This window comes from Podarcis erhardii (genome assembly GCF_964252035.2).
Source record: "Podarcis erhardii genome assembly, chromosome: 15".
NCBI classification, from domain to species: Eukaryota; Metazoa; Chordata; class Lepidosauria; order Squamata; family Lacertidae; genus Podarcis; species Podarcis erhardii.
The window spans coordinates 28612279-28626548 of NC_138505.1; the positions used below are offsets into that span (position 1 = coordinate 28612279).

Sequence of the window (14270 nt, forward strand, 5' to 3'; positions counted from 1 at the left end):
CTACCACAACAGGTCCTACCGTGCCAAATGCCATTGCAGAACAGTGGTAAGAAATACAGCTGTGGTCCAAAGAGCAGAGCGACCTTTTCCTGGTCCGTACCACAATACAGTTCACTCGGTGGCCTCGGCCACTCTGTCCCCTGCTGCAGTGCAAGTGAGCATCCCTGCGGCTCTTTTGAGTATATAACTGTTCCTGTGTGCTTATAAGAGCTTGTGTGTAACCCAGAACGGATGACTCACTTCTTTTGCAGAGGAATGAAGACTTCTCATAGCAGTTTTCAGCATACCAGCTGTGAAAACCGCGGTGCCGCAGGGTTGGGAAGTGGGAACATTGGAACTGGGCGCAAAGGATGTTTTCGTTTTCCGACACGGACGTACTGAAGGTAGGGTTAGGGGGCAAAAATACTTCCGATGAACCTGAAATGACAAAATGCATCATAACTAGAAGAAAGTTGTTGCTGCAGAGCCTGTGGACAAATTCGGCTTTGCTGCCTCTTAGAACATTTTAAAGAAGAAAGTCATTCATGCGATGTACCAGTGCTTTACTCTGTATGCTTGGGTAGCTTGCTATGTTATCAGAAGGCTGATTTCAGGCTATTGTAGCTATATCTCTATTTCAGAGAAATTCATGGGCCTAATGTTAAAAAGGTGTTGCAAACATTGACTTTATTCTCAGAAGTGTACAAAACCAGGCTCCTGCATACGAGTCCTTGCTCTTTAAATTCAAACAGCATACACGTTTTTTAAAAAATTGCATTTCTTTCCAAAGAAGGCCAAAGCAGGTTAAGGAAGGTATAAATCCAGTGGATTAGCACACAAAGAGGGACATAAACAGTGGTACCTCGGTTTAAGAACAGCCCTGTTTATGAACGATTCAGTTTACAAACTCCACAAAACCGGAAATAGTGTCCCGGTTTGCAAACTTTACCTCGGTCTAAGAACGGAATCCGAACGGTAGAAGGGCACCGGCAACGGGAGACCTCATTAGGGAAAGCACGCTGCGGTTTAAGAACAGTTTCAGTTTAAGAACGGACTTCCGGAACCGATTATGTTTGTAAACCGAGGTACCACTGTATATGCACCCTTGTGATATTCCACTGGTTAGTGGAGTCAGTTTCATTTTAGCGGACTTCTGCCTTGCAGGGCAGTTAATGGTTTTCTAAAAAAACATGGCATTTTATTTCCTGTATCCATCTCTGCTGTATTTGTATCAAGCATTGTTTTAGGATGATATTGTGTTTTCAAAACTGTCAGAAGGCACCCCGAGTAACACTTAAATGGGAATGCAGAAACTCTTGTATAAATAAAATGTTGGCTGAATACTGTGCAACCTCCAAGACTTCGTTTACAAAGCTGGAGTACAGGAATGGGAACCTTTAAAGAAGGATATACAGAATAATAGAATTGTAGCTGGAAGGGTCCCAAGGGTCATCTAGTCCACCCCCCCCCAAAAAAAATGCAGGAACCACAGCTAAAGAATCCCTGACAGATGGTTGTCTGTTAAAAACCTCCAATGAAGTAGAGTCCATCACCTCCTAAGGAAGTCCATTCCACTGTCAAACAGCTCTTCCCATCAGAAAAGTATTCCTAATGTTTAGTGAGAATCTCCTTTCCTGTAGTTTGAATCCATCGGTTCGGATTCCTAAACACCAAAACTTCTGACCAGTAGAAGCTTTGATTTGTCGTGTGTTAGGACAGGTGAGAATTTTCTTTCACGCAAAATAATTTCCTCATTCAAACATGCCATATAATTGTCAACTGTTGAGCTATCCCTTCTGCTTTTTCCTCCTTTTATAAATTAGCATTTAAACAACAAATCAAAAGCCAACTGCTTTCAGCAGTTCTGCCGCCAGATGGCAGTATTATTGCTAGCTTTGGGAGGAAAGCAGGACTGCCCCCCAAAAAACATTAAACACTTGATCAGATTTCTTTATCACTGTGTTGATGCTTAGACCACCAACCACACTAAAATACAAAGTTGTATTAGGAGGACTGGGTGGTGCAGAAAGGTACTCAAGAACTGTGAAAACTTCTATAAGATGTGCTTAGCAGCAAAAATCCACCTGGCACCTAATAACTTTACAAGTCCATGTAAAGACTTGGCTGTTTCCATGGGCCTTTTGTTAGAGGGAGAGAGTGTTGTTTTGCTACTAGTGTGCTGCCCAAACTTCCTATGGCTATTATGGGGATTGTTGTTTTGGATAGTGTGATTATTTATATTAAATGTGTCCTAAATCCTTTGGAAACCTTTGGGCAACGAGCAACTAACAAGCCGTCATTAATAACATTAACAGCAGCAACAACAGCAACACAAATACATGCTTTAGATGGCATCAATTCTTAGCCAAGTGACACAAGAGCTCATCTCTCATTTCTTGGGCCTTACCTTTGTAAGCAACCTCCCAGTGACCTTCCAGAGAATGATTTCGGTTTGTGATGACATACTGGTATCCGACCCAGAACCTACAATCAGAAATGCGTAACCTTTGTAAACTCAAGGGAGGAAAAAACAAATTATGCAAAAAAGCAAAATTCTAAAAGGTAAGTTGAAAAGCTCCTAAGCATGGCTAATAAGCTCTTCTCTTTCCTGAGGTTTTCTGAGGTTTTCAAGAGCCAGTGTGGTGTAGTGGTTAAGAGTGATAGACTCGTAATCTGGTGAACTGGTTCGTGTCTCTGCTCCTTCACATGTAGCTGCTGGATTACCTTGGGCCAGTCACACTTCTCTGAAGTCTCTCAGTCCCACTCACCTCACAGAGTGTTTGTTATGGGGGAGGAAGGGAAAGGAGAATGTTAGCCGCTTTGAGACTCCTTTGGGTAGTGAAAAAGCGGGATATCAAATCCAAACTACTACTCCTCCTACTCCTCTTCTTCTTCTTCTATTTAGACAAGCTGAAAGCTGACTGTCACTAACATAACAATCCTTGCAAAGGCTAAGGAACACCATGCTAACGTTGCTGTGAATCTCAGTTAAACCTTCAAATCCAGTATTTTGCAATGCAATCTCTTCAGATAATATCCATGACATGGACTGGGAAGAGTGACTAAGGCCCCATTAGTGTTATGCATTTAAAGCAGTTATCACATCACTTATAACAGTCATGGCTTCCCCCCAAGAAACCTGGTGATTGTAGTTTGTCCAGCCCCCTGCCATTCCTGCCCCCACATTAACTCCCTAGAGCTTTCCCTTCCATGAAACTACTCAGCTCATTTTCCACCTTCCCAACCCTCCTCCTTCACAAAAATCCAGGATTGTGATTTGGTGCTACAAATCCTGCAATAGAGACTGCATGATGACAGCCTTACATTTTTATGTATATAGGAAGATCAAATATATATTGCAAACACACACACACACACACACACACACAAGTTTGTTTGTTTTAAAGAATGCATTTAATTTAAATGGTACACCCATCCAATCCCCCACCCCCGTCAATGAGCATTTAGATTTCTCGATACCTGCATTAAGACATGGATTCCATTCTAGTTTGGATCTTCACATACCGTAATGTAACTTGTCCCATATTTATCCTTAACATATCCACCCATAATTGCCCATGTGTTGCCAGTGGGAATTCAGTTCTTCCGTGCATGCTCACTGACCTACTCTGGTCTTTCCTCCCAAAGGCTTTATCTTGCGAGTCCCATTCCTGCTGCAAGATAAACTTGAGCTCCTGGTCAGTTGTAAAAGTGGCCAGGGATCCATTCACCCTCTGACAGGTCTGGACGGCGTCCCAGTAGTTCTCACCACTTAAGTACACTCTGTAGCAGCTAGCCGTGCCCTCGTAGTGATGCCATTCTGACGGGCATTTCCCTAGGAAACATAAAGGAGAGAAGGGAAACAATCCCCCCCAGTTAGGATCTCAACCTGATTCATCACTTCTGAAAACATTAGCATCAGCCCAGTCCTCACTGGGTGGAAAGCCTACGCGTCTAGGCAGGGCAGACTTCAGGCAGGGGCTCAGGTGGTTAACAATCTCTCCATACACAATTTTTCTCATGCAACTTATGTGTCTCCTGCCCTTGTACAGAACACTGGAATCCAGCCACACAAAAAATTAGAGGCTTCGAAAAAGAAACACCCACATCTCCCCATGCAGGCAAGCAAGAGACATTGTGACAGTTCAAGAATACAATCCAGCCAGGGAATATGCCTGATTATCGTCTTCCAGAGCAACTACTCTACTCCCAACTTAAAAATGGTAAGCGTAATGTTGGTGGTCAACAAAAGAGGTTCAAAGCCTCTCTCAAGGCAAATCTAAAAAAATGTAGAACAAACACCGACAACTGGAAAACACTAGCCTGCGAGCGCTCCAATTGGAGAACAACTTTTACCAAAGGTGTCATGGATTTTGAAGACGCTCGAACTCAGGACGAAAGGGAGAAATGTACTAAGACGAAGGAATGCGTGGAAAACTCTCACTATGATTAACTCCCACCCGGAAACCTATGTCCCCGCTGTGGAAGGACGTGTGAATCCAGAATTGGCCTCCACAGTCGCTTACAGACTCACTGTTAAGACCATGCTCATGGAAGACAATCTTACTCGGCTACAAGTGATCGCCAAAGGGTACAGAGGTGTTGCGGCCTGGGGAGAATCCCAAAAGCCAGAAAGAGCTGCCTGGCCCGAAGTTCCCCATTCCTATGTTATACTTTATTCTAAATGTTCAGAGAATCTTATCACAAAAACAGCTCAGACTAAATTGCCAAGGGACGTTAGGGAGCTTTAATATAAGATACTTTGCGTACACATGGAAGCACTTTTAAGAAGCATGTGCCTGGACCTGCAGCCGGCAACTTAGGGGGAATTTCAACCCTGCTTCCAAGTCTGCAACTTACTGCTGAACCGCACTGGCTGTGCCACATTGACGGTGTGGAAGCGGGTCGTGTCCCCTCCTCTTCCGCGATTGTGCCTGGAATCCGCATTATCCTTCCCGTGGTAAGTGCGCTGGTCCCCAGTAAAATCTAAAAGTGAGACACAGCCCATTCTTAGTGACACTGTGTGAGAACCATTAGCTTTTATTTTCTTCATTCAGCTGCTGAAAGGAAAATATCGTCATAAATCCTTCCCAACATTCAAACAGGCAAAGACAGCTCCAAGTGGGCACAGGCAAATAGAAGGTTCTTAGGCTACAGAGAACAGTCCAACATTTCCCAAAAGAAAGCAGAAAAGAGTGTAAGAGCAGGTTTGGGGAACCCGTAGTGCTCTGTTGTCCTCCCAACAACTTTGCCATTGGCTACGTCATAATTTAGGCTACTCCAATGGACTTACTACGCATGAGGATATCCTTGTGCCTGGTTCAGAAGCTGCAGCTAGTGCAAAACGCAGCTTTGTGGGACACCCAGGTTTACACGTTACACTGGTGTTGAAAGATTTGTGCTGGTTCTCTATTAGTTACCAGGCAAAATTCGAGGTTTTGTTGTCGTCATTAAAGCTCTAATAAATTGGGATCTAGATACCTAGCAGATTGCTGGTACAAATCGAGTCAGTTTTAAGACCTCCCTAAAATACACTGATGGTCATTACATGACCAGAGAATTGTCAGTTGATGCAGTTATAGAAGCTAAGCCCCGAGTGGCACCTTAAATCTTGATTACGGTCGCCACAGCATAATGTCTATTTGCCAAAGGGCTGGACAAGATGACTCTTTGCATCCCTACAATTCTATTATCTCAACTACACTGCTCGACCATAGCTTGCTCTTACAACCATTCACTTCTCCCAGTGTGCAAAGAGAAACATGCATAGTGGAAATGGAAATAGCATTAATTAAGGCAGAGGTATTTGAGCCGTGGTTGCCAACTTGGTACCCAGTAATCTCCACTGCAACATGCTCTCTCAAGTGGTTCATGGGGCAGAGACACTGATGACCTTTCAAACCTTCATTAATGCGGGTCATGGACCATAACAATAAAGATCTGATCTGATTTACCCCTTGCTGCCATTTGCTACCAGACTCTGCCAACCTGAAAGGGGTAGCCACACCCACTTGCAAGCAAATTAGCACAGACACACGCATGATGAATGAAAATGACGTAGGGTTGGACCCAGTTAATGATACTGACGGACACAGGTGCAGGGACACAGGTGGCGCTGTGGTCCAAACCACCGAGACTTGGGCTTGCCAGTGGCAAGGTTGGCAGTTCGAATCCACACAACGAGGTGAGCTCTTGTTGCTCTGTCCCAACTCCTACCAAACTAGCAGTTCGAAAGCATACCGGTGCAAGCAAATAGGCACTGCTGTGGTGGGAAGGTAAGGAGTGTTTCCATGAGCTCTGGCTTCCATCACAGTGTCCCGTTGTGCCAGAAGCAGTTTAGTCATGCTGGCCACATGACCCGGAAAAGCTGTCTGTGGACAAACGCTGGCTCCCACGGCCTGAAAGCAAGATGAGCACCACAAAGTCCAATTTGACTGGACCTAGCCATCTAGAGGTCCTTTACCTTTACCATACTCAAAACAGACCCACTGAAAGTAGCAGAGATGACCAACCTAAGTCCACTTCAGTGGCTGTACTCAAATTTAGTAGGATGCAATCCCTGTTTCTTTGAGCACAAAAAGTCTCCCAGGATTAACAGTTCAAAGAATCAACTGTAGAGTTGGAAGCGACAACGAGGGTCCTCTAGTCAAACCCTCTGCGATAACAGAAATCTTTTGTGGAATGTCAGGCTCCAATCCCATGCTCTACTGACTAAGCCATCCCTAACAATTATTCAGTGTGTGTCCCCCCAAAATGGAAAGCATTAAGAAACAGGGTGGTTAAAACATGGTTGTGCAGAGCTGTTTACATTCACTGTGTGGAATTACAACTCTGCTGTTCTCCTCTGAAAGTTCTTTGGCCAGGGGATCACACTTCGAAGAGTTCATGGAACAGTCAGCAAAACTGGAACCACAGCTCTTTGACCTCTTGCATGGACGCAAAATCTGCAAATGTTTTGTCAGCACTAGAACACATTCACTCACTTGGTGCACGGCCAGCTTACTTGCCCTTTGCCCCCTACAGCAGAAAAGAAATAGATAATAGGGCTGTCAGAAAAATGTGAAATTGCAAAAGAAGGGGTCATGGAGGGGAGCTTAAGACTGCCAGGAAAGTGAAAGACAACTCATCTATCTCTGCTTAAGTTTCCACGGAGAGACAACATCTTAAAGAGCTTCACTGGAGACCCAGTTCCGTGTCCCTGCTTCTGAAACAAAGTGAGGGACAGGACTTTCTCACTAGGAAAGAGCCAAAGTGCCTTAAAACATTTACTGAAAACTAGTACACAGTAACTGCACAAGAATGGATTGTTTTTATTTGTATTAGTGCAGGGGTTGACTATTTTTTTTAGCCGCGGGCTGGTCCACTGTCCCTCAGACCTTGTTCTGGGCTGGAGAAGTGGCACCGGGGGGCGGGAGAGAGAGCTGGAAGAGGCGAAGGGAGCAAGTAGCTGTCCTCCCCAACCCCCAGCCGCTGCGCTTACCTTCCCAGGGGCTGCTACTGCTGCCGCTGCTGCTGCTTCTTCTTGTGGGTAGGCAGAGCGAGCTCGTCCAATCAGCTCTCTGGCCCACAGGTGCACCAGTGGTAGCAGCAGAGGGAAGATGAGCAGCACAGAAGGGCTGGCTTCGGAGAGGGGCTGCTTAATGGCGCTCAGACAGCTCAGCCCAGCCCTCTTCCTCCTCTAGGCAGGGCAGGGAGAAGCCAGGAGGAGGGAGGGAGGAGGCGGCGCCGCAATGTGTGTGAGGGAGAAGGGGGGAATATGGCGCAGGGGGGAAATGGCGCAGCCCAAACAAACAGAATCCCCACGCCGATCCATGGACGGTCCGCGGACCGGATCCTGAAGGCAATTGGGCCTGATCCGGCCCGCGACCCTTGCTTTGCCAACCCCTGTATTAGTGCTATAACATTTACATCGTGGTGCTACTTTTAAAAAAACAAACAAACAGCCATTAAACCTCTGCAAAGTATTCAGAGCTACCAAGACTGAATGTCTGGTGGGAAAGCATTTGATTTGGCATCAAGTAAATGAATCAAGGGAGGAAGAAAGAATTGCCATTTACTGTGTTCATAAAGTTGGATAAGAAACTTAAACAGCCACAGCAATGATACTCAGTGCTCTAGGTGTTGGGACACTGATACTATCGCTGTTTGAACTGGTAAAATCTGCCAGTTTTCAAACAAGACCCAGCGGGACATTATTTCATGTGACTAAGACTTAGAGCAAAAGAAAAGGAGCTGTGAATACATGCTATACAAATCCTCCCAGTAATTTCGAGCACACAGGCAAGTTAGCGGCAGCCAGTGACTTCATCCCCTTTCTGAGCAAAAGATCAAAGATACAAAACTGCTGAGCCACAGATGCTCCTAGTTATTTGGGTTTGATGTTAAGAAAAAGAAAATGTTTTGAGTGTCGGAGGCTTAAAGTTAAGCTGGATTTAACAGAACTTGGATGTTAAAAATAAAATTCGTACAGTGAGCAAAAGGAGTCTCTTTTTTTGCCGGCGGGGGCCTGACAGTGATATAAAGCTGGCATTAATGAGTATGCACTCAGAACGCCTTAACCGTTCTGTCTGCTGCTCACATGCCATATGGGTTATGGAATGGAGGAAGTAATGCATGGGTAGGCAAACTAAGGCCCGGGGGCCGGATGCGGCCCAATCGCCTTCTCACTCCAGCCTGCGGACAGTCCAGGAATCAGCGTATTTTTACAAGAGTAGAATGTGTCCTTTTATTTAAAATGCAACTCTGGGTTATTTGTGGGGCATAGGAATTCATTCATTATTTTTTTTCAAAATATAGTCCGGCCCCCCACAAGGTCTGAGGGACAGTGGACTGGCCCCCCGCTGAAAAAGTTTGGTGACCCCTGGAGTAATGACTCCCAGCAAGACACATTTAAGAACTCCCCCCCCCAATTTGTGGAAATGGAATGGGTCTAACTGTCTTGATATTTTTGATCCCTAAAGTACAGACATTATGGCTTTACAGCCCCTTAGATTGCATACCTGACATCTAGGGTTAGAAACTCTAATATATAAGCTAGGTACCAAACTCTCAGCTTCTCTACCCAATGCAAGCTGCCTTCCTACCATCACATAACAGAATCTCCCTATTCCTGGCCTGCTGTGCTCAGATTCGCTTATGTAGGCATATACATAGCAGAGTTGTTTTAAATCAAAATGCCTAGAAACAGCTGTTATGTTACGAATTAGGACTGTCAAGACAAGCAGAGCTCTCCATCTGTACTGAACACAAATGGTGAAGACAGGAAAATAGCTGGCAACTGTCCGCAGATGATAAAAAAGTATGTCTCTTATGTAATCTTGCCAGGCACTTTGAGTACACTGAACTGCACGCTGCATATTCTCTCTCTTCCAAGGCTTCTGAATTTCCAACTTCAGTAGAAGCCAGCTTCAAAAAATAATGATGCATCTACACATGTTAAGAGACTTTACACTTGATATTAAACATGACTCATCCAAAGGTGTTTCTGTGTGAAATCTGAGAAGCATGCCATTCAAAAATGAGTTATGACTCCAGCTTTTTCAGAAGTGTACAGACTAAATGGATAGAAAGCCCCCATAAAAGGACACCAATGTGTTCAGGTAGACCCTGAAATACAGCCCACAAATAGCAATAAAGGGGGAAACTACAGCCTCTGAGAAGAAATGAAGTTGCAATAGGAATTCTCAGACAAAATTTTCTAACCAGAATTTGCTTGCAAATATGTAGTAAGTGCCATAAAGCTTTCCTGATGGTGTGGTACATTGTTGTTGTTGTTGTTGTTGTGATTATTACTACTTACCTACCCTTCACCCTAAGGTTCCGGGGAAGGTTCCAACATTAAAACACAGTACTAGATTAAAACAGCTTACAGTCACAAAGTGGGTCCTAAAAATATACGCCCTGGGTGTCAGAAGCCAGGGTAAAGAGGTGCATCTTCAGCATTCACCAAAAGCTCTATAGTGAAGATGCCAGGCACACCTCTGTGGGGAGTCACAGCTCAGAGGCTGCAACAGAGAACTGGTCTCTCCTGGGCCACCACCCACTGAACTTCTGAGGACAGAGGAACTGCCAAGGGGGCCTCTTTCTGCTGAACTCAGCACCCGAGAGGATCTGTAGCGAAGGAGGCAAGTCTTTCAGCTATTTGGGGCCAGAGAGATTTTGGGCTTTAAACACTAACGGAAGCACCTTAAATTGGCCCAGAAAAGAACTGGCAACCAGTGCAGCTGTTTTACAACAGGGGTTATATGAGATCTAAACGAAACCCCAGCCTGTAATCTGGCTGCTGCATTTTGGAGCAACTGAAGTTCTCAAGTCATCTTTAAGGGCCACCCCACATACAAGCAATCAGTGAAAGCCGGTGAATTAGGGCACTGCCCCACCAACCTGAGCCTGTCCTCAGCCACCAAGCTTCTTAGTCATCCCCATCATATTTAGTATTTATTCAATGTATACCCCACTATACCTGACCCTGGCTCTGGCTCCCCTTACTGTTGGGTCTCCCTGCCTCCCCCACCCCCAACCAGTACTAATGATCATCAACCATCGCTGCGTACAATTCATTCTTTCTTCTTTTTTAGGTGCACTTACTTGGGCAGTCAACTTCATCACTCTCATCCTCACAGGTGGGCCATCCATCACACTGCCAGTTCAATGGGATGCACTGGATGGAGCCACTGCGACAAGCGAATTGCCCTGGGATGCAGCGCAGTTCTGCAAAACACAAGGAAAAGGAAGCTGAAGGTTTCAGACGAAAACAATTGCTCTACTAGATCTACAATAGATCTACTAGGAAACTTCAGGCTGATATCCCCACTATACAAGTACAAAAAGTTTAACCCCTTACAATTGTTTATGAGTTTTCTAGGGTGAAAATGGTGGTCAAGACTTGATATACAATGACCAGAAGGAAGTTTTACCAGGTGGTGGTTGTTTTTAATATAGCTGAAAAGCAGGAATGACTTCGCTGAAATAAATACATGCTCTGGAGACCTAGGGCTGATGTGCACCATGGTCTGTTTTGCACGTAACACTAAGCCAGGGTTTAATGGCTTAGTGTTATGTGTAAACCCAGCAATTTATAAACTATGATAAAAGTTCACTCATTAACCAAGGTGTACAGCTTGTTTATAAATCTTACTGTTAACCATAAGCTTAGTGGTACATATAAATCTGGACCTCCTCCTCAACTATAGCTGGGTTTTAGCTCACTTCAATAAAATATATTTTATAAAAAAAATATAGCTGAGCTGTAGCTGCTCAAAATCTGCAGAGCCCTGAGTGAAGTCTTTATTTGCAACAAGGTCATACTTATTTTCTGCAAGTGTTCCTGGAATTACAGCCCACAAAAGCTACCTTACCAGTGTGACTGAAGGCGTCTGTTCAAATTACCCATTTTGCAAGTGTCTTCTAATCAGAAGACACACCCTTTGCAGGGCATGTGGGGTGATCACAAAGCTTGCCAGCTTTTATAGTGTGGATTTTTCAGGCAAGGTGACAGGGGGCAAAAAGTTTAGTCTAAACTAGATACATAGAGCAAAGGCAACAAAAACATGGCAGCACAGGTAAGACATCCTTAAAAAGCCCGGCAAGGCAAAATAGGGATGCTAATATATTAATTCAACCAATGGGGGTTGAATTAGATGACCCTTGGGTCCCTTCGAATTATACAATTCTATGAATGTACAATTTATGTACCCATGTATACAAATAGTTCAACAGTACCCTCATACTGTTATTCAAATGTAAAGTTCAACAAGTGTACAGTCTATACAGTGGTACCTCGGGTTAAGTACTTAATTCGTTCTGAAGGTCCGTTCTTAACCTGAAACTCTTCTTAACCTGAAGCACCACTTTAGCTAATGCGGCCTCCTGCTGCGGCCGCGCCGCCGGAGCACGATTTCTGTTCCCATCCTGAAGCAAAGTTCTTAACCCGAGGTAATATTTCTGGGTTAGCGGAGTCTGTAACCTGAAGCATATGTAACCCGAGGTACCACTATATATCTGGGTATATAATAGCTGAGTTATGCAAATCAAGTGCACACTTTTTCACACTAAGACAAGTGCCTGCATAGAGCTAGCTTATACCTATGTTCAGTGCAGAGTGTTAACAAGTCAAATGTTAGCAGCAATCAGAGGGTTGATCCTGCTTATCAGTCTGGATCAAAAGTTACGCAAGCCTAGCAGTTCATCTAGGAAAGCTGTAGCTCACTGACAGGGAAATTGTTTTGCATGCAGAAGATCTCAGGGTTCAGTCCCTGGCATCTCCTGGTAGGACTCACTGTGGGCAATACTGAGCTAGATGGACTCAGTTGCATAAGGCAGCTTCCTATGAACTGATCCAACCAAGTGGGTTTGTGCTGTGCACACCAGCCTCATGGAACAGATCCACTGAACAGGTTTTTAAAACTGTGCATGCTCAGTGCACAATCTTGGGGAGCATTTGGATCTCTACAAGGTAGCATGTGCACTGCTGAATGCTGTCTCTCCCACACGTACTCAACACTAAGTCTCTGCACACCTTCCAGGGCAGATCTACCTGCCAAACCCCATTCCGGAATGCAATCTTCTGGAGCAGGGAATTCTCCAAAGCAGGAGTTCCACCCGATGTTTTGAACTACAGCTTCAATCAGCTTCATCAGAGCCTATGGTCAGGAAGCTGAGGTTGCTGTTGGCAACACTGTGCAGGTCACATGTTCCCCACCCCTGAATAAATCAAGTGAGAGAAAGGAAATGTTGGCATTGCCAAACAAATAAAGTAATTTCTATCATACTGTGACGCTTGTGGGGGGAAGCTCCAGATTTCTGGAAAGAAAGTGGCAGTCAGCACCATTTGTAAAAGATTTCAGTTACAAATACCCTTAAAACCAATGAGTCATTCCTGGAAAAAGTTACCGCACCTACTTTTTTTTGGGGGGGGGGGGAAATAAAGGAATTTTTTTTCCCTTTATTTCCCCCCCAACACCAGGTTGGGGAACAGTGGGATGGCGGCGCTGCACCTCCCCGCTGTCCCCCGAGCTTGTGGGGTTGGCCGATGTCTGTCCGGCGCGCGGGGCGCTCTGCTTCAGGGCGCCATGCGCGCCGGGCGGCAGGCTGCTATCCGCAGCGTGGGGAGCTCCTGCAGGGCTCCCCACGCTGTGGATGTCTGTCCGGCGCGCGGGGCGCTCTGCTTCAGGGCGCCACGCGCGCTGGGCGGCAGACTGCTATCCGCAGCGTGGGGAGCCCTGCAGGGAACTCCTGCAGGGCTCCCCACGCTGCGGATGTCTGTTCAGGGTGCCCCGCCCGCCGGGCGGCAGGCTCCGGACACCTGCACGAAGCACTGGGCGTCCTCCAAAGGGAGTTCCCCCCGGGCACGCAAGGCTTGCGGACACCTGCGCGAAGCACGGGGCGTCCTCTGGAGGGCGCCCCGTGCTCCGCGCTGCCGGCTGCCGCCCGCAAGCCGGGCGCGCCCGGGGGGCACCGACGCCTCTCGCTCTCCAGGCTTCAGCGAAAGCCTACATTCGCCCCATAGGACGCACACACATTTCCCCTTCATTTTTGGAGGGGAAAAAGTGCGTCCTATAGGGCGAAAAATACGGTAAATAAACCTGCCCTTGGTATCAAGAGTTTCCCATATATATTAGCTATTGCTAGACTTCTCTCCTTGTCAAATGTTCTGAGACAAAAGCAGGTAGAATGGCTCAATAAAAATATAAAGCAGCTATAAATTCCTGAAATTGAAAATGCTGCAAAAATATATTTAAATATCAAGAGGTTAATCAAGCCTAGAGTCCTCTTATTGAATTATCAAAAAGCTCTCGATGTCCACTCTGAACCTGAACCTGTGAGGACAGCAGAGAAAGGGATGCCGTAGCAGACAGACTTTTGTGACCATTCAATTGGCAGACAGTTATTAACCTTGACAAGATCACCTTTGCAGCACAGCAGGAAAAGTCCATCTCATTACAGTTCAAATCAGTTAAGGCTTGCAGCAAGAATCTGCCAGTACTTTGATGCTTTAAAACATTAAATGTTATTCTCCTCCGAAGTGAACTAAGTGTTTCCTAAATTGGCATTAATCAAAGGCAGAATCAGTCTGACATGCTGGAAATGTTCGAGCTTAAGGAGTCCTTGCTTTTAATGCATGCAATCCTATATTTACAAGTCAAAGCAGAATTTTTAAAAACCCCATTTTAACACACACTAGTTATTTTTACTGCTGCATAACTGTAGCTTCCTTCCAAGTTAAAAAATGATTTACAAAAGTTGCTTTGCTTCAAGGTCTCATGCAAAAAGACAGGTCAAACTCACTGAGG

General features: G+C 45.4%; 1 protein-coding gene across 3 annotated transcripts in view; it reads right to left on the reverse strand.

Annotated features, from left to right (window-relative positions):
- DGCR2 (DiGeorge syndrome critical region gene 2) overlaps positions 1-14270 on the reverse strand; it is a 60564-nt gene that overhangs the window by 15682 nt on the left and 30612 nt on the right. For 2 of the 3 annotated variants that reach the window (XM_081842798.1, XM_081842799.1), the window contains 5 exons: positions 10567-10689; positions 4840-4965; positions 3604-3814; positions 2387-2463; positions 241-417 (listed from right to left, as the gene is read on the reverse strand). In XM_081842798.1, the coding sequence (XP_081698924.1) occupies positions 241-417; positions 2387-2463; positions 3604-3814; positions 4840-4965; positions 10567-10689 (714 nt within the window). The remainder of the gene's footprint in view (positions 1-240; positions 418-2386; positions 2464-3603; positions 3815-4839; positions 4966-10566; positions 10690-14270) is intronic. The other variant, XM_081842800.1, reaches the window with a different exon arrangement.